The sequence below is a fragment of the Haliaeetus leucocephalus genome, unplaced genomic scaffold, assembly GCF_000737465.1.
Source record: "Haliaeetus leucocephalus isolate CR32 unplaced genomic scaffold, Haliaeetus_leucocephalus-4.0 Scaffold506, whole genome shotgun sequence".
Lineage (NCBI taxonomy): Eukaryota > Metazoa > Chordata > Aves > Accipitriformes > Accipitridae > Haliaeetus > Haliaeetus leucocephalus.
In genome coordinates this window covers 5968261-5994593 of record NW_010972942.1, presented here as the reverse complement: position 1 = coordinate 5994593, position 26333 = coordinate 5968261, and the positions used below count along the sequence as shown (strand labels likewise).

Sequence of the window (26333 nt, the reverse complement as noted above, 5' to 3'; positions counted from 1 at the left end):
CAGAGCTCTGTGACTTTCCTGCCCTTCACATGGACACAGGAGTGTAACACTATGTATGAGTTGTACTCACAGGTTCAATAAACCGCAGAATTTGCATTTCCCTCTCTGGAAGTTTAGTACAATGTTCAGCTTAGGGATACACAGCCTTCTTAAAAGACAGAATACTGCTTAGTTTTAACTGCAGGAAGGAAACACTTACAAAAAGGACATCAACCAGTCACACCAATGTCTTTCTTTTCTAAAGCCTCATTCTCCTGTAGCGGTGGACTTGGCAAGTCTAACTTCTTCAGTTCACTATGATGTCCTAATTATTGCAGTTCCAGCTTCTGAAAAAAAGTTGGAGCTTTGTCTCTTAATAACCCAAAAGTATCTATGGAGGACAGGTTTACCCCGAGGCAGGCTCCATCCTTGCTTGCTTTCCTTACAGAAACATAGAATCATAGAATCATTTAGGTTGGAAAAGACCTTCAAGATCACTGAGTCCAACCATCAACCATGCCCACTAAACCATGTTCTGGAGTACCTTGTCCATCTGCTTTTTGAGTACCTCCAGGGATGGTGACTCAACCACTTCCCTGGGCAGCCTGTTCCAATGTCTGACAACCCTCTCAGTAAAGAAATTTTTCCTAATATCCAACCTAAATCTCCCCTGCCGCAACTTGAGGCCATTTCCTCTTGTCCTATGTCCAGGCACCTGAGACAGAAGAGACCAGCACCCACCTCACTACAACCCCCCTTTCAGGTAGCTGTAGAGAGCGATAAGGTCTCTCCTCAGCCTCCTCTTCTCCAGGGTAAACAGCCTCAGCTCCCTCAGCCGCTCCTCATAAGACTTGTGCTCCAGGCCCCTCACCAGCTTTGTTGCCCTTCTCTGGACACGCTCCAGCACCTCCATGTCTTTCCTGTAGTGAGGGGCCCAAAACCGAACACAGTACTCGAGGTGCGGCCTCACCACTACTGAATACAGGGGAACAATCACCTCCCTGCTCCTGTTGGCCACACTATTTCTGATTTCTGATTTTGTCTTATGGCCCTAACTAAAGCATCATTTCCATCCAATGCATATCGTGAATGAGATCACTATTAATAAATTACTGGACCAGCCCCATACCTTTCACAGTTGTGACTAAGACTCAGATATGCAAAAGTCACTATGATGCATATGTACTTTGCTACCTAATCAAGTTTTTCATTCTGAGATGCCGTAATTCCAAAATGGGGGTATATCACTCACATTTTGGTACAACACAACTTTTTCTGGTTTTTTTTTCTTTTATAAACAGGGATTATAGGAAACAACCGATATACTTAAAAATCTTTCACAGAGTTTTCCATCCATATATGACTGAATTCTGTTGTTACATTTTTCACTACTGTGGTACATGGGGTAGCCATATACAGACTGGCAAAAATTGTTCTGTCCTAGCCTCATAGTTTTTGAGCCTAATGAAGAAATACTGGGCCTGCAAGGGAAAGTAATATATATTATGGGCAAAGAAAGATGTATCTGAATACCCAAAAGCACTTTATTATTGGCTACTCTTTCTATGTCAAATTTTAAATGTGCAATATCCAGTTATTTTGGTTGAAAATTAAAAGGACATAGAAAGCTAAAGAATCCACTGTTTTCTGTCTTTTCATAGTTAAATACACCTTAATTCTTTTTCTTCAACACTAAAGAAATATTCACTTCAGGGAAGAATTACAAGTAACCATGTACCAGACGTAAAATTTTCAGAAAAGATTACAAATAAGAAACAAGAACTGAAAATTATCTACAGAAGTTGCTGCTGAATGTTTAAAAATACACACTTCAATTCTGTTCCTTAGAGTTGCTAAATCATAAATAATTCTACAAATTTAAATAATCATACCTTTTTGCTATAAAAATTCTAAATATATTGTAACTAGTAAGGAAACTCAGTACCTCATATTCTAATGGTCTTGCTTCATAGATCTCTGTTCCATTCAGAGGTCTTCCTGGCTGTATGTGAGTGACCAGAAGAGTCAGTGGGATGAGACCAAGAGAATATATGCCTAAATTCATTAGATGTGCTCGAAACCCATAGGCCATCCTTGAAAGTGAGAACGTGAAAGTTACAACACTTTACAAATTTAGAAGAGCATGCATTCAAATGTAACAGCCAACAATGTTTTCAAGATGAGGAAATAAACATTTCTTAAAATGTCCTTTTGTGATGAATGTGTTCATCGAGCTTTATGTGGACAATAGTGTATTGGCCATTCTGAAATATTCCTTTTCAACTCGGCAATCCTATTATGTATTTTTGCAATAAAGCAGAAACAAAGATGGTGGTTGTCTTTGCTGTAAATATCAAAGAATCATTACTAAATACTAAGCTACATTTTATACAATAATCATCAGCATATTCTAAATATGCTTGTGAGAGGTTATATGGAAAAGATATTCGCTTCAGTCAACACTACAAATATGTACACCTTAGTAAACAACTCTCAGGCACAATAGCCTTCACCCTGACATGCAGTATTATATTTTATGTACATTACAATACACCTACCATTTCATGAGCAAATATTCTTTACACACGGGATGACTGAGTAGCTCCATGCGATTGTGGCGTACCATGGCCTACAGAACAAGAAAGCAGAAGGATCAAATTTATCTCACCTAGCTAAGTAAAGTGCTTACAAAACTGGCTAAGCCACCTTCTTTACTTGAATATTAGCCTAATCAAAAGTAAAATGTCTGTGAGATATTGCAAAGTTCTTTTGTTTATGCACTCCGGTCCAAAGCTATTACTATCATGCGTTCTCTGCCTACTGAGGCATTCAGCTTCTCTCCTGCTGCTCTGCTAGTCTATTTCAAGCTTTAAAAAATTGTACAGACTATTGCCAACTACACCTGTGAGTTGACCAAGTTTTCTGGTTACATTTAACAAGAAAATACTTATTTATTTATTATTTGACAGTATACCAAGTCTAACTGCCAACAGGAAGCCCAAAAAGTAATCGACTAACCCAGAAAGTTTGTTCTGTAAACATTTTCTGACAAAGAATGACAGAACATACTGGCAACATGAAAGAACAGCAAAATGTGTTTTAGGCACAGGAAGTGTTTTGCAATTAGCATATGAAAAAATCAGTTTTGTCAGATTTTTCAAAGCCTTACATTCCAGTGCATGGTCACTACAATGACTGGAGTATGGTTTTTTTTGATGTATTACCTGCATATACAGCACGTTCTCTTGAAACATTCATAGTTGTTTAAATAAACTTAAGAATTTTTATCTAAAACTAAAAGAAATGTTATTTATTACTTAGACCATAAGAACTTTAGCCCATACTTCATTTCAATATACTTTAAATATACAGAGTTATGGGCTTTGGAATAGAAATATTATAATGAAAAATTCAAACCTCTTGATTTTATCTAAAGCAAGACAGCATGGAATGATGTCACAGTAAAATAAAGAATTTACTTACATTTAAAGTGGTAAGTGGTTCATAGAAAATGTCTTCACCATCCTTTAGTTTCTTGTTAAGTGTCAGGGGACACTGGAGATATCTGAAGTTATATTCAATCTGAATAATAAACATGCGCCAGCATTTAAATGTGATTAAACTGATAATCTAAGACTGAGACAATGTGCTTAATTTAAAAAAGGTTATCCTTTAGAGAAAAAAAGGACATATTGTATCAGATTAGAACACTGATGTATATTGATCGTTAGTTTCTCTGCCAGTGAACGCATGCCATCAAGATACACATCTGTGACTTTAAGATGATTAAACAGCCATTCTGAATTGTAAAATAAAAAGCACACATTTCTTCTTAAAATATTACAGTCTAAAAAGGTCACTCTCATAACTAATTTGTTTTAATGGTGACTTTGAAGAAAAGCTTGTGTTTAAAAGTTATATGGCTTTGATAACACAATATAAAGAAAATGTACAGTAGCAGAAAAATTGAAAGTTTTCTGTTAATGATGTAGTCAGAATCCAATATAATAATTGATAAGGTGGTTTTCAATATGGCTTCAAAGATAACATAACTGTAGAACATTCATACCTCCTTAGCATTGTGAAAGCAATCTATTGCTTAAGATTTTGGACAAGAATTTACGAAAAAGAAACATGTTGGACTCTAAATTACTGATGACAATTGCATTACTTATGATTGGCATGCTTCTAATACGCATAAATAGATATTATGTCTTCTATTACTGTTATTTTGAAATATCCATAACCTCTGATACCCAGCTCAATTGCAAGAATTAACACAGCAAAGATAAAGTCCATAGACTGCTCAGGTTTAATGTTATACTTGTGAAAATGCATAAGCATGAAGATTACAGAAACTGAACTTCAAAGCCGTTTACAGCCCAAAGGATAAAATAAGATCAGTCACCTGTGTTTTCTGTTAAGATCTGATATTCATCTATAAGTGTATCTTATCCATAGGAACTTGACATATATATTAAAGTATACATATTGTGTACTTTCCAAACTTTCAAGTCACAAACGTGCTCATTTCAGTGTCACAGAGGCAATAAAGAGAATTAAATCAGTGGCTTTGCTGAGAAAAAAACCAAAAGAGACTAAGAGTTGAAGATTGCTAGTATCTGATGAAGTGATATTTAAAAGTCATCCTAATACTGAGGAGTTTTTTGCCAAATACATATTAAAAGCACAGATTCAAATACAGTTATTGGTGAATAACTACTGAATTATTCACAAATCAAGTTTAAGTATTGGCTGATTTCAATTTACCAACTATAGAACTATAATTGCAACTATAGAAAATATTTAAGAGGTATTACAATTTAGTTCAGTATTAGTAGCTAAAAGCCAAGCTGATGATTTTGCAACTTAATTATTATCCAAATAATGTACTACTGCTAACATATAGCCAGGCATATTGTGACATATTCTATCATAAGACCGTAAAATGTACTGTCTTCATAAATTTTGTCATCCACTTACATAGAAGTCTCGACTTGTCTTTTCCTCTGAAGACTCAATTATGCAGTTGTCCAAAACCAGCTTTGCAGATGAACAGAAAAGTGAATTAAGGTGATATAAATAATGTTAATCAGAAAGAATATATTTGTACCTGAAGAAAATGACCTTCAAATACAGCAGACATCTAATGGAAGTGATGATTCAGTCAGATTTTATGGTGTATGTTTTGAAGACGTAATGAAACTATGCAGTTTACAAGGCTACATGTTAACTTGCAAGTACAAAATGTGAAGTGCTTATGAATATATACATACCAAGTCACTTGCTATTTTAATAAAAAGCATTTCTGTAGTGTCATTTAACAGTTAGCTCAGAAGGTGAAAATATCTCAAATGGTTTTGAACCAAATTCTCTTCTGACTTTCATCACTTTTATACTCCTTTTTATACTACTTTTATACTCATGATTCCATTGACGTCAGGAAGCAAAGAACTTTTTCTAATACTAAAGAAATTAAACTGACCAAACTGAAACTATCACTAAAATACAATTAAATCAATTTGTGAATTTATATTGTTTCTATTTTATAATAATACTTATTAGTGAGGACAGCATTAGAAAAACAATGGCAAATGATGCAACATAACTAAGGGGTTTTTTGTGTGGTCATTTCTTTAATATGTACAGAAAACTTACTTTAAATGAATCAGGAAGATACTCAACCATTTCCAGCAAAGGACACTTATTGGCACTAGAATAGTGAGAGAATGTCACAACAGCTTCTTCCCATCTGCAAAAATGAGTTAAGATAATGGAAAATTAATTCGTTGCTTCTCTTTTAAATTAACTACTTTTAGATTATTTGTTTTATTTAAGATATTATCTTGCAAATCACAATGTGTAACAAGTTTACATACCATTAATTGGAAAATCAGCTGTTTGCGGAGTAATTGAGTAACATTTTGGATGCTTCTCTAAGAATGATTCATGTTTAATTCTGTTATCAATTAAACAGAAATGTTTCAACTATGCTAAGACCTTCTAAAAATATGAAACTTGAACTAAAGCTGGAATCTTGGGTTACAAGATCAAGGTGAGTAATAATAAATACAGTAAAATACTGGCAGTGTTCCTGCAACTCTTTACCAAGAGATGTGATCATTAGGCAATGGTGCAACACTTTTATTTCTGAAGTGGGGCTTCACTATATTGTAATATAAAATACTTTAAACTGCAGCTGAACTGCCACATTTTAAATATTTGCAACATTTAAAACAATGTTTTTAAATTAAATCTCTTGAATGGTATCAGTTGTTTACATTTTGCTTAAAATTCTGTAGGTATTGAAGCATTATGTGAAAGGCCAAAATTATGTATTAAGAAGAGGGAAGACATGGGAAGGTTTACTTCTTTCTAATGGCTTCTACGTGGTTTTTCTTAACAGAATCTGAATACTCAATCTAACATGGAAAACAACATTCCACGTATCTACTGTCCATTACAATTATGCCTTTTTTTATATGCTCTCACTAGAACACAACATAATCTCTAGAATTGTAAAATATGCACTCAGTTTTACTTATTAAACTGCAGGTTTTCAGAACTTAATCTCAGTTAAAAAACAAAACAAAACACCACAGAAAATAAAGTCAAAAAGCATTTTCTGTGTACCTTACCTTTTGTGCAAAATGACAGCAGACACTACATCTTTTCTCCTATTGTGTATCGCTTCATGGAAAAAAGAAGCTACTGCTTTGTTGAACAGAATTTTCGCACCATAGTCAAGAAGTAACCTTACTGCTTTTGCATGTCCTTCTCTTGCAGCCAGGTGCAAAGCTGTGTTCTGTGCAGAAAAGTAGTACAGCAATGCATCCATGAGAATCATTTAAAAAAAAAAAAGGTACATATTTCAGTTGTTTCCCACACTGAAAAGCCACATGCTATTCTCAGTTGCAAGTCCTGAATACTTTTACTAGCAACATAAAAAAATAGAATATCATCACAGAGATTCTGATAGACATTATAGACAAATTCTTTATGCTACCTCTACAGCAACAGTAGCGCTGAATCTGAAGAGGAAACTCAGCTGTAGGTAAGGAAAGCCAATTCATTAATATCTTTTAGTTTTGTAACTCACAAACTGCAAGTCACAAACAGGTAAAAATTATGGTATCTACATATACAGAACACCTGCATTTGATAATCAGGAAAAGAAGCATCCAATTATATCCAGATGTGCTCATACAAACAAATCTGCAGGCACAGTTTTATAAGAGGAACTTTTTTTTCATTGGTATTTTCATAAAAGTAAGGCAATGAGTGGTGTAGGAATCAAGTCACACTGAAACTGAATTTTGAAAGACTTCCCAACTCACCCAGATTCTTCTGAGGGAAATTAAGATCTAAGCATTGGCTTCTCATTAATTTCTAGGCAAGATTTGTTTCTAATGTAATAATTCTAAATGTTTTCAACACCAGTTCTCAGAAAAATCAGCACCTTCTGTGTTGGAAACTGAATAGTTCATTAAAATGACCACCCTATATTGCCTGATGGAGAACTGTTAGGTTCATACAAGAGGTCTCCAATCCAGGAAATGGATTTTGTCTTGACCCAAAAGATACTGCATTTGTCCAAACTTCAGAGCAAGACAGCAGCTGTATCTATTGGACATTGCTGTGCAGAACGGATGGATTTCAAACAATATGTTAATGAGCTACAGTTGATACTGGATTTTTTTAAATCTGTATAAGCTCTTTAAATTTAAATTACCGATGTTTATACTACATTGTTAAAATACTCTTGCATTGTAAAGGGGACAAGGGGAACATGTCTAACATACTCAGTATTTTATGTTTTCCATTAGGCTATTTGCATTTTTTTTGTCTCCCACTTAAAAGAATTGGGTAACAATTTCAGCAATCATATATTAATCTAAGCAATAAACTTTAACAGCAGACAAGAAACAAATAATGCTGTGTGAACACATACCCCTTCTTCATCCACTCTGTCAGTACACTTCACATTAGTATCCAAAATGATCTGCATTGTGCGAGTGTATCCTCCGAAGGCAGCATGGTGCAGGGCTGTCCAGCCTTTATAATCACTTACATGTAGCAGTATAAAATTAATAATTATAAATGGAAAACTTTTTATAAATTTAAAGTAAATTTAAATGCCTCCCCCTTTGACTCAAACTTCTTTTCTTTGGCATGACTACTGCAGAGATGCCCATGCCTTCTGTAAACTATTATGTGATTATCAATGCATCATTTGGAAGTAAAAGGTTCAACTCAGTAATAGTATTTGGGTCACCCTCTCTCTTTTCTTCCCTCTCTCTATTTCTGTATATATATGGATTGTGCCCATTTTCTTATATGTCCCTTGAAAATGACAGAAATCCTAGCAATATTCTGTTACTAATACTTGGCAACACATGTAGCATAGACCATGGCCACATTACAGAATTTTGCATTTAAACATAGTGAATATATAAAACATGATAAGCATACAAATCTATGCCTATCAATATTACTTTAGCTTAGTATAACGAAACTCATTAAGCCTTTTATCACATAGAACCCACTAGGACATTTATTTAAAAAATGCCAGATTTAACTCTAAATTAAGCCTAAATACATAAACACATACATGTGTTCACATAGATATACATACATATACTTATATGTATATTATCATCTCTATCATTGCTAGGTGTACTAGTCCAGCTAAGGACACTGGAAATAAAGGGTTTGACAGTAGTCCATTTAGTGGGTCCTCTGCAGTCACAAATAATGAATGTATGACAGGCCTGTTTGCTAAAGATCTCCTCAGAATGCTTAGGCCTCTAGCTCCAAGGTGTAGCTGCAGTGAACTTGGAAGCACAGGACTTGAAAGTTAAAGCTGTAGACTGTACCCTGGAAACAGGACTCTCAACTTTTGGTAGCTTTGGCTCCTGGCCTTACAGGTGTGAGCCTGGAAGCTTTTGTGAGGCTGCCAATGATCTGAGGATCTTTGACCTGAAATCAGCACTTAAGAGTGCAAGGCAAGTTGCCTGTGAACCACCAATCCTAAGAACCCCTACTCAAGCCTGTAAGTGAAGTGGATGTAATTATAATATTTCCCAAACATTATTTTTTCCATCAAAAGATTCAATATTCTTCTCTCACTTGTATTTAGAGAAATCTCAGTTTCCCCAGCACTAGAAGCTTTGCTTTAAAGTTAGCTATGATTCTGTGTCAGGCTGAAGCAAGGCACTATCAACTTAGCTTTACAAATATTTCATAAATATGCTCTTATATTGTATATTTATATTTGTATATATTAATATATTAAATATTTTCATATATTGTATTTATATTTATATTGTATTAACTTCCCAGCAGATGGACATAAAATGTAGGGTTATAGTTCTTTTTTGCCTTAATGAATGGAAATCTGTATACTTACCAGAGAAAAAGGGCCCCTCTCTTCAGAAGAAACTGAACTACCTTCTCATGACCATTCTGGGCTGCCAAATGAAGGGGAGTCATTCCCTTCTTATCACCTTCATTCAAAAGCCTTGTGTCTTTCATATCTCTTATAAGTCGTTGACATGTATTGATGCGCCCATAGCTTTGAAAGATAAACATAGAAATTAATGTAAAAAAAAAATACAAATGGAAAAAATGGCATTGATTCCATTGCCTAGACTGCACTACTAACCTGGCAGCAAAGTGTAATGGTGACTTCTTGTCCCTGCTCTTAGAGTAGATGGAAACGTTGAGGCTGAGTAAATTATTTACAGAGAGGGCCACACCTTGTCTGCATGCATAATGCAATGGCGTGCATCCTTCATTATCTTCATCCACTACAAGATTTTTAATATGTTCCATCTGTTACCCCCCAAAAAAAACCCCAAAGCACAGAATTATATTTACATCACCAATGCTCCACAGCTTCTAATAGCTTGTAACAATAGCATTAAATAATACTTTAAAGCAGTATCTAAAAATAAGAAACAAACTTTAGGAAAAGTAAATTCAGCAACAATAAGCATTTAATGTCTGCTGATTTGTGGGTCACCATTTTTTCAAAGAACTACTCTTTGAAGAACACAGCAGTTTGCCAGTCTGCACCCTTACTGCAATCCATCCACAGTACAAATATACAGGAGATTCTTCTTTGCTGCCATTCAACCATAATACTCATTGCTGTCAGCAGAAGGCTTCTACAGAATGTAAGGGAAGTTTATACTCTGTATTCAGTAGCAAAACCTCTGGCTGTCAAGAACCATCAGTTCACTGGTTTACAGTGTAATTTTATTTCTCACATTTCTCTTTCTCATCTTCATTTTCCTGTTTTAGCTCCATACCTTGTCTAACACTATCCTATGTGTAGCCTTTCTTAAAGCGACTAGAAATCTCCTCTCCGGGTCTGCTCCACCTTTTGTCTGAATTATTAGTATGATCAATTATTAGAAAGTCCATGCAGACAACTGAGAGTTATCACCCTGGTTTAAAACTGATTCTCTACATCTGCTGAAAAGGGAGGTTAAATCCATTCTGCATTACTAATCAAAGTTGTTTACAGACTTCAGCAGATGTTTTAAGATCAGTTATACTTGATTCACATTTAAAAAGTTGTTTCTGGAGCTCTGGAGGCTAGCAAATTTAACTCTTTCAAGCAAGCTTGGGCTCTAGCAATACAAGTGCTTTACCTCAGCATAGCCAAATACAAATCCATGTTTGAAATCCTTTTTAAGACAAAATCCAAGACTTCATTACAGTCCAGTCCACAGAAGCTCCTGCAGAATATGCTGTAAGCTATTTAAGTCCTAGAATTTGACTGAATAAGAGCACATCCCCTAGCTTTACTGCATGCAAGCTGGGAAAGTAGAAGTGAAAAGTTCTATATTTTATTGCCTACCTCTTGAGCTATTCAATCCCCCAACAGCAAAATAATTTATGGGATTATGTTATTCCTTTGCCTGGCAATAAGAAAACTGTATTATTGGCTTTGAAATGTTTGCATGAGATATGTACCTCTTCAAACTATTTTCTGTGACACTGGGCAACCTAACAGGTACCACAAACTTTTACAAACATTCCAAAATAAAATGGTAGTTGCTTTTTTCTTTACATGTTCTAGTAAGGGTAAGAGAAAGATATAAATTGATGCTTACTGTACCTGCAGAAATTTCTCATTCAGATGCTGTAATCCTCCAGGCTGCAATACCGTCAAATGCAAGAAATTCCGACCAAGATGATCTTTTAATGATACATTTGCTCCTAGATAAATATGGAAATAAATACCAGCAACTTCAAAACTGCTGGCCCCTGGCACTAATTATGATGTTTAAGACAAAGGAACAAATATTGAACAAATGTGTTTATAAATCTATAAAATAACAAATATTATTTCAAGTCAATATTATAACATACAATTTTATTTACAGAAAAACCCCTACTGACACTTAGATTTCATCGTTATCTCATGTATGTATGCCTTTTGTATTTCATTGCAGCACTAAGATTTATGTGGGGCCCTTATATCCAGAGGCATTGAGCACCCACAAATAAAGAGGTAATTTAAAGATGCAGATGAACACCTCTTCTAATTGTTTAAAGTTGTAATCTTGATACAGCTTCAAAACTTATTACAGGGCTTATTAACAGAATCAGTTATATTACTATTAACAAAAAGAAATATAGTAACAACAATTAGCTTGCACCAAAAGTGTAGCAATTGAAATATATAGCTCAAACATTTTGAAGGTGACTGTGATCATATAAAATCACAGGTAATGCTTGAAATATGGGCTTTAACATTTAAAGATTGATTGCTGGTACAAAACATGACTCTGTGTAAGTGGTGTATTTATTCCACAGTTCTGCTCACTTTGAAAACTGCTAAGGAATGCAGGGATGGAGTGCCAGTGTGACCTCTACCTTGAGAAGCATGACACATGGCATACACATTTTTCTACAGCCTGTTCACTCTGTATTAAAAAGGGTGAAATCATCACGCTAATTCTTTCTTCATCTTACAGGATACCAGCACTGTGCAGCCGTTCACTCAGCTGCTCCTGGACTGTATGCTGAAGCACGGAATTGAAATTCAGAGGAAAGTTAGATGCAGAGTATGTGTTAACATGTATGAACTCTGCTCAAAGGAAGTGTATCATATGTGTATATTCCTTTTTACCTTTTGAGAGCAGTAAATTCACAATTTTCCATGATGCACAGGAAGTGGCCAACAGAAGCGGGGATCGACCTTCTATGTCAACACTATCAATATTAGCCCCCTGCAATAAAGAATTTCAAGTTTATCATGAATAACGAATAAAATAAATTTTAAAATGGTACTGCCCTTTATAAGCATAGCAGAATTACAGGCATTCTTAATAACTCCAGATGCTCCAGATAAGTAAATTCAATAAACACATTACATCTCTCTATAAAACTACTATGTTTTCAAACTATCAGCCACAGCCCAGTCAACTACACACATAAATTTAGATGCCTAAATAATAGTGGCCTACTTCTAGGTATGATCTTTTGTGAGGGTACCTTTCCATGCATTTAAATACTCAAAATACATAATTCTAACTTGAAAATACTGGGATTGAAGCTCTGGAAGAATACAAAAATTGCAGCCCTTTTGAATGATGTGGTCTTACTTACCAAACAATTACTAGAGCAAAACCCTTCTGAACCTCTACACTATGTGAATACTGCTCAAGAAGTAATGCATCCAGAGATTAGTATAGCTTGATCTGTACATCTTGATCTCTCTTCATTTTCTATGCTCCATCATAAGCTATATGTGCCAAGTTAATTTTGACTCCAAAGTAGCTGTTATCAACAGCAGACACATTTTTATTCTCCAAATTCAAGGTTTTTGATATGACCTCTCTCCTTAGGGGAAGCACAAGGACTGGAATGAGATATTCTGGCAAAAGCCCGGTTTTACTGTTTTGTCTATTTTTGCACAAGATGCATATTGCCAGGACAGTATGGTCACTATGGTCACAGTATCACTATGTTCATATCAGCAAAATACTATGAGCATAAACATATCTACATAAAAAGTCCCGCCAACAAGGGAGTATGAGGATACAAGTAAATGAACCAATGACACGTATGTATATTTTATGATGTTTTAGATATAATTTTTCTAGATATTGACTCACAAGTCAAACTAGACGAGTTGATCAAAGTACACAAAAAAATCTGTTTTATTTCAGATAATATCCAAAGATCACTGAAAAAAAATCAATGGGAGTTTTTCCATTAACTTGAATCATCTTTGGGTCCACTAATTTGAGAGAGAATTAATCATAATCATGAGCAATATTTACTTTCTAGGATAGTAAAACCTGTAATGTAGTTAATAAGAAACATTTAATAAATGTACAATGATTACTTTACCACAGAGAACAGGAAGCTTCCAATGTATGTTGATGAAATGTTTGAGAGCAACACATGCAGGACCCTTTCCCCAGTTACCTTTCTACAAGGTCAGGCAACCTCTTAAAAATGTTCTTATCCATCAAAGAAACAAAGACCTTTTTTATCCAAGAGTCTCAATCATTTCAGTGAATACAGGGCAGCAATTTCCAGTTAATAACGCAATCTTTAATCACCTTCCCTCCAGATAACATCATTGTTCAGCCTTCAGCAAAATGAATTCAGCAGCATTACACCATTATTTATCACAATAAGGAGTAACTCATATATTACCACATTTACGATATAGCTGAATTAATAGTTTGTAAATTTAGTTTCTGAACTCCTTTTACTTTTGCATTTATACATTAATATATATGAAATAAGCAGATATTAATATAAAAATAAATACTATGCAAATTTTGTAAATATCAATGAGTATTTATACCGATTTAATCTTTCATTTTTCTTTTAGTGAAGACAAAGGAAGCAAAAGGGGAAAAAGGAAGTCCAAAAAAAAGCAGCAAAAAAATGTATAAAATTGCTGCTTATTTACTTTGAATAAGCACGTTTCAATGAAATTAATGAAGTAAACTCAGGAAGCACCAGACACCTCAATGCTAAATTGTCCAATATACAAGAAAAAAAACCCACTAAAAGATGCAGTGAAATTGCTAAGTTACTAGCTAAATCATGAGAACTTTCTGTATGTGCCACGTCCCACTAACCCTAACTGGCATATTTTGATCCATTCCCAGACAGGGCGAATGAAAACAGTCCTAAAGCTTCAAAACTGACATACTTTATATGGAAAGCCAAAATACGCCTCAGCATAGATTCTATGGAAGAGGCCAAAATAGTCAAAATGGCACTCAAGGAATAAAAGTTTGTTCTTAGCAAATGCAGTGTTAAAGATATTCCCTCTAATACTTTGATCACACAAGCCTCCACATGCAAAAACCTGTGCCTGTATTTTTCAGGTAATAACTTCTGTAGAGAGGTTGTTTTGTCAGACAAGTTTAAGCAGTCAAACCTCACCATATCACTTTTGAATTAAAAATAAGCACAACATCTAGTTCTGACTAAATTCAATCCCTATAACAGAGTTTCTAAGATAAGCAAAACTATATGTAGAAGAGAGTTTTTGTTAATATAATTGTCATGAAATTAAGTAAAAAAATCTAAATGTACATAAAATGAAAAAGAAATCTGATGACTTCCAAAAATTTCCTCAGCAGAGTAGGGCATATAAAGATTATATGAGCCTTAGTTTAACTGGTATGAATGGACACTTGGAGCATAGCCAGTAGCATCCCTGGTTACATTTCTTCTCTTTCTCCCTCATAAGTATTCAGTGAAGAAATAGAACCAAACTACACAGCTTAAAAAATATTTCTAGATCATGCACAAACTTCAATATATGGCTATGTGATCCCAGAATAATCATACGTACATACCTTAAAGAAAGGATTTCTTCTGGAAAAATCACATTGAATTCAATGCATGTTTAGTATTTGTTTCATATTTCATATGCTAAAAGTGAGAACGACTAAACCAGTTTGTAATATTTGGTAAAAGATGATTATAAAACCTTTCTGAGTAAGTAAAATGGAAATAAAAATGCAAGTTTTCATCCTCTGTAAGTGTGGGATGCTATTACAGAGTCATAACTACCATTGTACTGTAACTGTCAATTATGCATTATGAAAAACATATGTATCTAAGTGACCTATACCTGAGAACACATTCTCCTTTATGAATTTCTCTATGCAGACCTGTAGTAATAGATAGCAATAATCTCTATAAACATGTTGCTTGATTAAATATTTACCATTGAAATCAAATACTCTGCCAGTTCATAATGATCAAACAACGCTGTCCTGTGGGGAAAAATGCAAAAATACAGTAACATTAGAAAGGACAATGAAGTTTCAAGCCAAAGGGTAGCATTTTTCTCCATTTGCTGCATTTTCTAATATTTTCAAATAAATACATTTTTCAATGAAGAGACAAAGAGATACCTTTATTACATAATTCATTTTAATAAATTGTTTTGATTTTTGTCATGGAGTTTTGTTTTTAAACTAAGTTCAGTTCAATTAATACATTGAAAACCCACTGTGGGAAACAAAGACTTCATTGGTAGGTCAACAGGCATTTTACTACTGATTTTTAACAGAACCAATCATTTCATATGTCAGATCTCTTTCTGTACCACACAAGGTCAATAGAGGATTCCATAAACTTCAGACTCAGTTTGTTCCAGGCAGACCTAGAGCCTCAAATCCATTTCATTGATCCGATCTTCAAAAATAACTTGCTATATATTTTGTGTAATAATGCTAGGGTGGGTTTAAAATGGCAATGGTTAAACATGTATTCTGACTGTGGCAGGCAAGACTACTTGAAAAAATATGAAAAGATATACTGATATAAATTGTGGTGACATTTATTAATTTATTAAAAATATTTTAAAGCTGTCTATACACATGAAAAATTCTCAGGCTTTATTCTACAATAAGACATTGAATTATATATTATAGGGAAAAATGGTCAAAGCAGGATGTATAGCACAGTTAATACACACAGTCGAAATGTTTTCAGAAGTCATACCTCTGTTAAATATTTTGACTCAATGAGCAACACAGAAGGACAGTTCCAATGTTGTACTGTATCTCAAAGATAACAATTCCCTCAGCATTATAAGAGGTAATAACACTGGGTGTACTATAGGTAGAACTCATTACTCAAAAGACATATTTTAAAAATCATGTCATGGTTCCAAGTACAGATGCCTCTATTTTCTACAGTAGACCCCACCAGCCAGGCATAAATACTGAATCCTTCACACACACTCAAAATAAATTCCAAGGTGACAGAAGAGAAAAAGAAGTGATTTTATAAAATACTTAGATGGAAACATGACAGTAGGAATCTGAAAGGATCAAGTCCTGCCTATGTTTCACTGCTTCTTCACTTCTCAACAAGTTAATATTCCTATTCAGTTTATTTGTATTCTGAGAGATTTGGGTGACTTTCTACCTTTCTGATGATTCTTGATAATATTTTTTTTCCTGTTTCACAGACACAAGGAGTAAAAGAATGTCATTCTTTTCCCAAGCTTCTTCCAAGGACAGTCATTTTCATGGATATGACAACCAGTTATCTATCAAGTAGTAAGTTGTGTCTGCACAATTTTCTTTGGCATTCTGTCATCACTTTGTATTCAATCACGTTCTATCATGGTAGCATTTCCAAGTGTACCCAAACCTTATCTTAACTTTACAACACACTCTCCTTTTAATTTCTTCAATTATCTTTGAATCATTCCACTTTATACCGTGTCCAACGAACAATCACCTCCACTGCCTCTGACTTTCTACCTGTTATTTCGTATTGTAAAACTCCTTGTAGAGTAAGTAACACTGTAAAATTATTACACTTAAATGCAGTGAGACATACATTTCTTGCAAAAATGTATAGATGAGGAAACATACTATCTTCCATACAGTTTGTAGCCAGCACATATTAACTAAGTGTCTTTCTGCTACAGGAGACTGAGGAAACTCCTCCACACTCTAGTGCTCTGGTTTCAAATGGACTGTGAAAGACTAAGTCTACAGGATTATTACATACACAAATGCCATCTGCAACTTTGTAGTCATAGGGAAGTGTACCAACATCTAGTTGTAACCGATCAGGTATAAGATAATCTTTTGGGGAAAAAAAAATTTTAAACTGTTTAAATTATTTTCCATTCATTTTCTGGGGAACATAACCCCATTAGATGACGGCATTTGTTCCACAACCTTAGAAGCTGTTAACAATTCCATAAACTTGTTCACCTACTACTTCACTGGAGTAAATTTTCAATACAAACTGTTAGTGACCATTCCTTGACATGGTGCCAAGGTAACTGGAATTGTTTTGATTTTGTTATCAGCACCAAAATCTTTAACATTCTGACAAATTACTGACTCTTTCATGTTGTACTAAAACCATCCTCCATCCCATGGAGGAGTTCCAACCCCTCTGGAAGGGTGTTCCAAAGTATACTCTATAAAGTACAACTGGATGCTGAGAATAACTAAGAATATCACGACTCACAATTTATAGTGAAGTCTGGCAGAGCAGCCTCCTACCTGTGAAGCAATGTTTCCTTATTCCCATCTACAGCATCAATAATGGATTCCTCACCAGCATAGGATGACATCATTAACTTTACAATCTCAGTTGCTCCTTGAGTGGCAGCAAAATGAAGTGCTGTGCATTTTTCATTCTGTAAATGGGCAAATAAAACAGCATTTAAATATTTAAACCCAACAACCTAACCTCCAACCTGTTAAACACACTAGTGATCTAGCCCAGGATTTGTAATTCCTAAATGCCTAAATTTCTATGCAAGTAATGAAACTTTAGTCTTTAAATAAATAGTGGAACTCTAAAGAGAGCTTAAAGACCAAAAAAGACTAAAGAGATAGTTTTAAAGCTTATTATTATTCTATGCCAACTCCCTAAGATACGAGATAATTACACTTTTAAGAATCTTTTGTAACTGAATTAATAAACAGATACACACAGCACCCTTCAATACAAGAGATGAATCAAAGGAAAACTACAGAAAACCATAGGAAGACCAGTACAAATGAATAAGGAAACAAATGTGCCTACATCATACAGAAAATGGATTATTTTAAAATGTTTTTTACTTCCTTGAATGGAATCTTCCTTAGATGTTGTTCTTTAAAAAAAAATTTCTGCAGGTTGCAAATAACTTGGTCTAATATGTTATTAAACTATAAGCTAGACAGTCATAAAATTATTAAGCAATAAATAAATTATTAGAACAATATTTGCAAAAACAGGATTTCATTTAGCTAGATGGGACAAACTAGCTTTTATACATGACTGAGGGTTTTGACCTTTTTAAATCAGGAACGTTTCAGTGAATGCATTGGAATGGGCTTTTCCACAATGCCACAGGCTTTCTCAAAACAGTCTTATGCCTCACAAAATCAGCAGCATAAATTATCTCATTCAAAAGCTGTGTGTTCAGAGAATCAAACCAATTAAAAAAAAAGGTTAAACCATGTTTATCTTTGTGCTCATGAGTTGTTGATTTCAGCCTTGCAAACAATTTGATTAATGATAGATATTTTCAGAAATGTTTATTCAGCATGAAGCTGGGCACAGGCCCTTACACCAACAGTATCATGGTAGCAGCAGTAGTATCACAATTTGTGCTTGCTTACAAAGAAGATACTGGAAAGGCCAGGGCAAAGCTGAAGATAAACAAGAATGATGAGAAAGGGTCAGATTGAAGATCCCATTTCTGGGAAGGGATGATAGTTGCATAGTAAAGAGTTTGTGAAGAAGGCTGTAGCATTCTGCAGAGCGCTCTCCCAGATTCCATCTGTTTATGACTGAAGGATGTCCTGTGCCAGAGGGGATGTTGTTGTATTGAGTAGCTGAGGATTGATTTTTCTTCTATAGATGTGCCCAAATGCATTTTGTATCCATGAAAACTTTTCATACCCACAACATCCTATGTAATTTGCGTAAAGAAACCTGACATTTTGCCTGATTTGAACTAGAGACTTGTTCTCATCTGCTGCTCCCTAGGTTTTGCATTGGAAGAGATAATGAGCAATGATTATCTGCTCATCTCTTCTTCATACCACTCAGAGATTTGGAGATACCTAGGTTTTATCAAAATTGTATTTTGCTCCACCCAAGTTTTACCTGTTTTAGATCAATTTGGGCTCCAAATTCAATGCACATTTTAATCATCTCGAGGTCCCCACTTTGAACTGCTAAATGAAGTGGACTGCACTTTCCATTATTGGTAAAATTGATGTGGGTTTTAGCAGAGTGACCCAATTCTTCACCTAAGAGATGAAAATAAATGGAATTTTTTAAAGGGAGAATGAGATAACAGAAGATATAAAGGCTTTCAAAGCAAGTATATTAACTGTGGAATAATATCCTTCCCCCTCAAAAAAATGAATCTTTCACATCTGTCATTAAACAATAGATGGACACACATTTAGGAAAGCAGTTAAGCTGCTGCTACAATCCTACAAAAGTTATAAATTGCCCATAGGAATAATTGCATTAACTTCTTGTAAGTTCAGTCACAATTCTAAGTGCTTGTTTTCACAGTTCTTTGAGAATTAAAGGAGTAAATTGGTAACGCTACTATAAATAATAAAGCCTACTGATTGCTTGGGAACAACGTACTTACCTTTTTTTAAAAGAATTTCCATACATGTTTTTGCACCTGAAAATGCAGCTGCATGGATAGGCATACATCCTGTTTTGTTTGGTTTACATATTTTCCCTCCGTTTTCAATCTGAAAAATAATGCCTGGATATAGCTTAATGACATACAGAAAATTCTGACTAATAAACATACTATTACAGATATAGTCTCCTGGGTAGCTGTCTCTTTTTTTCTTATGTTGTATATGCACTGTGAAGTTTATGTACAAACATCTTTTGCATGTTATATCCATACATCTATACATAAACGTGCTTCATTTTGTGTTCTCATGACCTTCAAAATCAGCTGAAGTTTCTTCTTAAGTTTGCCTCAGATATATACTCAGACATATTTATGTATGCTCTTAGATATTAGTTTCTTAGTAACGTATGCAAAGTAACTTGAATACTAGGTCCATGATTAACCTTCCTCCATTGAACAAAGACAGAACACAGAAACAGAATAACACTGCATCAAAGTAAACAGAATCACATCAAAAGGTGATGGATAATTATACCTACCAGGATTGTCAGTGCTTCAGGATTATCCTTGTAACATGCTACAATTATAGGTGTGTTCCCTGCTTCACCTTCCAAATTAACATCTGTACTGCTATGCTGGACCAAAATCTAAATGTTTAAGAAAACATTCAGTCAACCATAAGCCAAACACAACAAAGGCCTATTCCATTACTTTTGTTGTTTATCACCCATAGCACTCTTGCGACTTGTTCTTTTTGCATGCTAGCAGCCCACAATGCATAGGCAGAGGAGGGATAAAATGCGGGACAACGTAAAAATATGCAGGTGAAAAATGCAGGTGAGAACAGAAAATGCAAAGTAAAATTCTTTACAGCAGACACCTGAGTACCTAGGATAAATACTGCACATAGCTGCAGAGCATCTTAAAAGTTTTATTTAACAACTTCCCTAATACTGGGAGAAAATCTTTTCTGTAGCAAATTGCAGGTGGGGATTTTCAACTGAAGTTTGTTATAATGTCTTGTAATATTTTCTATTCCCTGGGAAGTAGCAATGTTGTAGATCCTGCTCAATTTGGCATCTATAGGACAGTTCTATAAGATAAAGGGAGACAGGACTTGATGAAAACAGGGACCCTTCCAGCCCTGAACTCCTGCTTCAGTCCCTATGTTAACAACTAACACTGACCTATCAGTATCACCAAATACCTGTATGACTGCTTCCAGCATTTTCTGAGAAGCCAAGGATCTGGAAATGATATGACCATACTGCACTGCATATTTATTACTCTATCTACATATTTATTTAATTATCTTTCAGTAATCTCAATCACTTTTTCTGTACTGGAGGAACTAGCACATTTTAATCACTCTCAGGCAATTTAACAATAGAAACCAAAGAAGAATTAGCTTGAATAAACAACAGAGTGGGGAAAAAATGAGAGCACATATTCAGTTGAGAGCAGAGCTGTAAAATAACCCAAATCCAAACTTGATACAAAGCCCATTTTAAAAATGTCACTGTATTTCAGATTTTATTGTTCTTAATTAATAATAAATACAAATTTGGTAAAAGATGTGAGAACAGTGAAATATTTTAGCACTGAAAATCTCTAAAGGATTTTAAGTCTTGAATACAGGAATATGTTTTTCTTTCTTTTGGTTCAACGAACTAGAAAAAGAGACAACTTTAAAGGTAAAAGCAGGTGATGTGGCGTTAAGGTTGTATTCACCTAGTAAATTCAAGAACTTTACAAATTCTAAAATCCTATCCAAATGCCACATATGGAGTAAAAACATTCTCATTGCACTTCGACAAATGATGAAAAAAAAGGATGCTGCTTAAAATCTCAATGCTGTTACTATTTTATAAAGTTCAAAATGGACACTAGTAATTTCTTCACAATATATTGTTGTGATTTTTAATTGCAGCTTTAGTTCTGCTATTATTTGAATGATTATTAAAATGTTGGGTTTTAAGAACTGCGTTTTCTGACTAGTTTTAATCTGGTTTTCATAAAAAAAGTATACTAGTTTCAAGAAAATGTTGATACTTCTATGACTCCCTATACAACTGTAAAAAAAAAAATTAATTAGAATGTAAACATTTGAAATAACACATGCCTACAGGAAATTTTAGTGTTAAAAAAACCTTTTTAAAGAAAAGTCCTTATGTTTGGAAAATGTAAAAGAATTCTTCATGAAACATAACGACTATTATCATGGCACAAATATCAGTATTTATATAAATCAGTAAGTTAGTTTTTACTTGCTGTGCTAAGAAGACACAGACATTTTTATAAGCATCATATGTTACACATCCAGCTCGCTAAACAAAGCATATGAGGAGATACAGCATATATAAAAAAGGCCTTGGTGCTCTGCACGCAGCTGCTGCTGAGCTACTTGTCAAGTCTGTACGTTTATGTGGACTTTAGACTTACCTTAACAATTTCATTATGCAGGGACTGCACGGCCATATGCAAAGGTGCCATCATATTGGAATTGAGAATGTTTGGATTGGCTCCTCTGCTGAGAAGCAAGCTAACACTTTCAACCTGGTTTTTCTTTGTGGCCCAGTGCAGCGGGGTATTTCCCGAAGAATCCATCACATTTAATACTAGGTCAAAGGAGAGAAAACAAAACAAAACCAAAGCAAACCCATCAAATGTTCTGATCCCACTGGGAAAAAAAAAAAGCATCTTCAATGGAGCTTTAGGTCTGTGCAACTGCATTTCTTTAAAGAGAAAAATTGATTAATTATTGTGCTGAATACACTGTATTAGTTAGAGAAAATGTTCTATTAAAGATATTAATATACTAAAATAGCAGAGAGAAAGCTTGATAAGGTTAGTAAATAGCAATAAAGCTTCCTATGGGATTTTTTGAAATTATAATAGTGGAGAGATGGGAGAGGTGAAACACCTGTCTATTTCCCATTGTTATACACCTTTTTTCTCCCCCCAAGAGTTACCTTACTTCCCTCTTTCCTTGACTTTTCACTTTCCTACCTTCTTTGACTTTGCAGTTATTGCTTTAGAGGCTGCACAGAACAAGTGAATGTGAATAACTAAAATAAGTGCTTGCAAATTAAAAGATTAAAGACCATATCTATTCTGATTCACTTAAGAACACAGAGGTAAATCAATTCACACCAGTTATAAAACTGGTCTGTTCTACACATGTACCTTGAGCTTCAAAATTGGAACTAAACTTAAACAAATATCTTTAAAAATTAAGCCAAAATTATATATTGAAAAGAAAAAGAATATTTTTCAGAGAGAATAACCTAAAAGTAGATTGGCCATCATTATGTGAAAAAATGAGCTTTTTAGGACCATTGTATGTTTGCTCAGTAGCCCACAGTCTATGAGTGGAGTTGTACATAGTTTCACAATGCTTATTAATAACTACTAAACAATATCTTTTACACAGAGTGTTTCTCAATCATTCAAGGCCCCATGTTCTCCTTCTTATTACTTCTTCCCTAAATTTCTTCAGATGGCCTACCTCATCAAATGTTTATTCTTCCTCACTATTAAGTAAACAAGTTGTGACGACAGCTTGAATGACAAGTATGAGAAACCAAATGAATTATCTTTTACATTTCCAGTATTTTAAATGTAACGGAAGTTACATAATGTATACAAGGAAGATAAAGAGTCAGGCCTAATGTACTTCACTGCAGTTTTCTTTTCCATATTTGAAGACTGTAAATCTGAGTCCCAAACAAAATAAGATATACTGAATCACTGCATTAGAGATAAAACAGCCCTAACATAACCAGGGCGATCCAAACCACACCTGAGAAGCTGCAAACTGTGTCAGACGGTTTGAACTATATTTAAATCTATAAATGTAGATAACACATACCAGTTCTGTTTCAGCTGGGTAACAAACACTTTGATTATTGAACTTTTTTATTCTGTTAAATAAAATAGTTCATAAAATGTGTGTTACCTTCACAGGAAGAATCGTCTATGATCAACTGCATTAATTCTATTTGACCTCCTTCTGCAGCATGATGCAGTGGAGTGGCATTTAATTCATCCACTTTCGTAAGCCCAGAACGATTCTTCTTAATGAAGCTCCGTAGCCTACAGGCACTTCCATCTGAAATCACCTATTTTGGACACAAATATTCTCATTTTCCTAATAGGCAATGTTAGCAATGTTATAATGTGTTACTGTGGGCATGTTACCACTCGATAATTCTCTCCCAGCTCTTTAGTTTCATACAGACGTATACAAATCCTGATCAGACTGAGTCAACACTGAAACTCAGATTGATTAGATTGATTGCAAGATCAGATCCAGTTGAGAAACAGTGCAAAAATTAACAAAAATGGAAATTACCTTGAATACATTATTTTGTCTTCTGTAGTGAGTTCAAGATATTCCCTCCACCACAGAAAATCTCAATCAAGCAAATTCAGCACTTACTGTTTTATATTCTCTCCAGCTGTGGCCACATCAAATGAATTCAAGAGAGGAAAAATTAATAATCTTGATAAATTAATTTTCTACACCTTTCTACAGAGACTGATATTATATCCTGGGCTTTAAAGTTTAGCTGTCGGTTTTCTGTGATGTTCTTTATGTCAGAGCAACCAATCGCAGTAGAACGGCAGGAATTTAAAAACAAGTTATTTAAAAGAGAGAATAAAAAAGAAAAACAATTCAACAAAATTGAGGGGCGGGGGGAGGGCGGGGAAGAGAATGCATATCAAAACTAATGCAAACCTTCCCAAAGATGTGTAAGCAAGCAAAGGGTAAAGAAAAGGAAATCCCCTAAAAATCATTGTTCCCTCCTCAGCTGCAGAAGAAAAGGAAAAGTTTGCTCTCCAGGATCCCCTGAGCCACAAAGACTCAACAGTTTTTGCTGTCATTAAGCAAGTATACATTATGGGGCAGCCCATTCATATGTTTAAGCATGTGTTTAACTTCTTTCAGCTTAATAGTCCCATTGATCTCAGTGACATTACTTATGTGAATGATGTTACAAATGCGTTTAAAGACTTAGAAGACTGAGGCCAAATACAGATGTAGCCTCCGTTTCAAAAATGCAATTAGAAAAAGCTAACAGAAAACAGGGGACATCGTTGTGGAAAGGGTATTTAAGATGACTCACCTGTCATAAAAATAAGAGGTCAATTACATACATAAATATCTATACATTTTATACACATCAAAAAGCTATGTAAGAAAACCTTATTATAAAGCCCAGTACCTTCTATTACTTATATTCTAACTTAATTTTAATTGTAATGAATTCCAAATCTTTCTATTGATCTAGACCACATTTTGCCACTCTTTACATTGGAATTTTTTGTCAATGTGAGACAAAATATGGCCGAAATGTGGCATGAGGAAAATTCCTACCAACAAAAATAAGATTTTTCAGCCAATACCTCAGTGTTTCATTAACAAAACAGGAAAGGAAGATATCAGTTAGGTGTTCTCAGTATTTCAGTTGGCTCAAAAGTAGCAAAGCAAGCTATTTTAAACAAACAGCAGCTCCTTTGCACTTTGTCTGAACAGCTCTGTAGTGGCAGATCACCCACCGGAGTGACAAGCCGTGTTATGCTGAAGACGTGTTGCTCAGGGATGCAGCCAGCACACAGCAAACAAGTCTGGTAATGATCTCAAGAGCTTTTTAAACCCATCCACATACTTTGCCAAATTTGTTTAGCCTGCTCTTAAAAATCTTCAAAGTTACCCAAGTCATCCGTCCGGTAAGCAACCACTTCCTTTGCTTAATTATGCTTACCCTTAAAAAAGGCTTCCCTAACGTTTGGTCTAGGTGTCCCTAGCTGCAACATAAATACATCACTTCTTGTCCTACTCCCTATGGAAAAGGAAGAGGTTATACCCTTCCTTATGCAGCAATTTTGCATCTGTAGGTTGTGCTGCTGGTTCCCTTGCCCTTCGTAACGGTTCCAGTGCTTCTTACCTTTCCTTTCGTGACATTTTTTCTCGATGGCTTACTCATTCCCATCGCGACCTCTGGACCTCCCTCTCAGAGAGGGACTCTTTCTGGGGAGCCATGCCCAAGGGGGATGTGAGCCCCACGGCAGCGGTGTGCCCCCCACCACCCACCCCTCATCCTCCTTCGCCCGCCCTCCTCCCGCCTTCCTGCTCGCCCCGGTCCAGACTTGGCCACACAACAGCACGGCCTTCCTTCCGCGCCTTCATCCCCCTCGGCCAGGGCGGCTCCCAGCCTGTCTCCCGCTCCTCACGGCTCTTCCCTCACGGCTCCGCTGACGACCCTCCCGGCAGAAAGCGCCTCCGGGACGTAACCACCGCCGAGCCCGCCCGGCTGCCTCCAGAGCCCCATCTCACCCTCGCCCGCCTCGCTCTCCGCCTTCACCCCTCCTTGTCCCGACGCCCTCACGCGAGCCCCATTCTTGGGCACCATCTTGTCCCACTCCCACGCCGGCCTCGGTGCCTCGGGCAGCTCGGCTGCCCCGAGGCTGTCCCCTCACACTCGCCCCCAGCCCTCGGGCCCGCCGCCCCCCCGCGCCCCTCCGCACGCACGCACCTTGAAGACATCCTGCGAGGCGACGGAGGCGGCATCCGCCTCGCAGACGACGCCCTGGTAGGAGCTGGAGACGGCCGCCTTCTCCCGCGACTGGCAGAGCCGTAGCAGAGACCGCTTCATGGCGCCCGCCCGCTCCGGAGACCTGCGAGGCGAGAGACCGAGTGACCGCCGGTGCCGAGGCC

General features: G+C 35.7%; 1 protein-coding gene across 1 annotated transcript in view; it reads right to left on the bottom strand.

Annotated features, from left to right (window-relative positions):
• The window catches only part of TRPA1 (transient receptor potential cation channel, subfamily A, member 1), a 36787-nt gene extending 10516 nt beyond the window's left edge, over nucleotides 1-26271 (bottom strand). Inside the window, exons 1-19 of the mRNA XM_010575887.1 lie at nucleotides 26152-26271; nucleotides 23571-23733; nucleotides 22055-22230; nucleotides 20152-20259; nucleotides 19613-19721; nucleotides 19111-19256; nucleotides 17511-17647; nucleotides 15200-15248; nucleotides 12125-12224; nucleotides 11108-11208; nucleotides 9644-9813; nucleotides 9389-9553; nucleotides 7931-8045; nucleotides 6618-6784; nucleotides 5638-5731; nucleotides 4963-5022; nucleotides 3463-3561; nucleotides 2538-2608; nucleotides 1925-2072 (exon numbers count right to left, since the gene is read on the bottom strand). Of these exons, the coding sequence (XP_010574189.1) occupies nucleotides 1925-2072; nucleotides 2538-2608; nucleotides 3463-3561; nucleotides 4963-5022; nucleotides 5638-5731; nucleotides 6618-6784; nucleotides 7931-8045; nucleotides 9389-9553; nucleotides 9644-9813; nucleotides 11108-11208; nucleotides 12125-12224; nucleotides 15200-15248; nucleotides 17511-17647; nucleotides 19111-19256; nucleotides 19613-19721; nucleotides 20152-20259; nucleotides 22055-22230; nucleotides 23571-23733; nucleotides 26152-26271 (2298 nt within the window). The remainder of the gene's footprint in view (nucleotides 1-1924; nucleotides 2073-2537; nucleotides 2609-3462; nucleotides 3562-4962; nucleotides 5023-5637; nucleotides 5732-6617; nucleotides 6785-7930; nucleotides 8046-9388; nucleotides 9554-9643; nucleotides 9814-11107; nucleotides 11209-12124; nucleotides 12225-15199; nucleotides 15249-17510; nucleotides 17648-19110; nucleotides 19257-19612; nucleotides 19722-20151; nucleotides 20260-22054; nucleotides 22231-23570; nucleotides 23734-26151) is intronic.
• Between the last annotated feature and the right edge of the window lie 62 nt (nucleotides 26272-26333).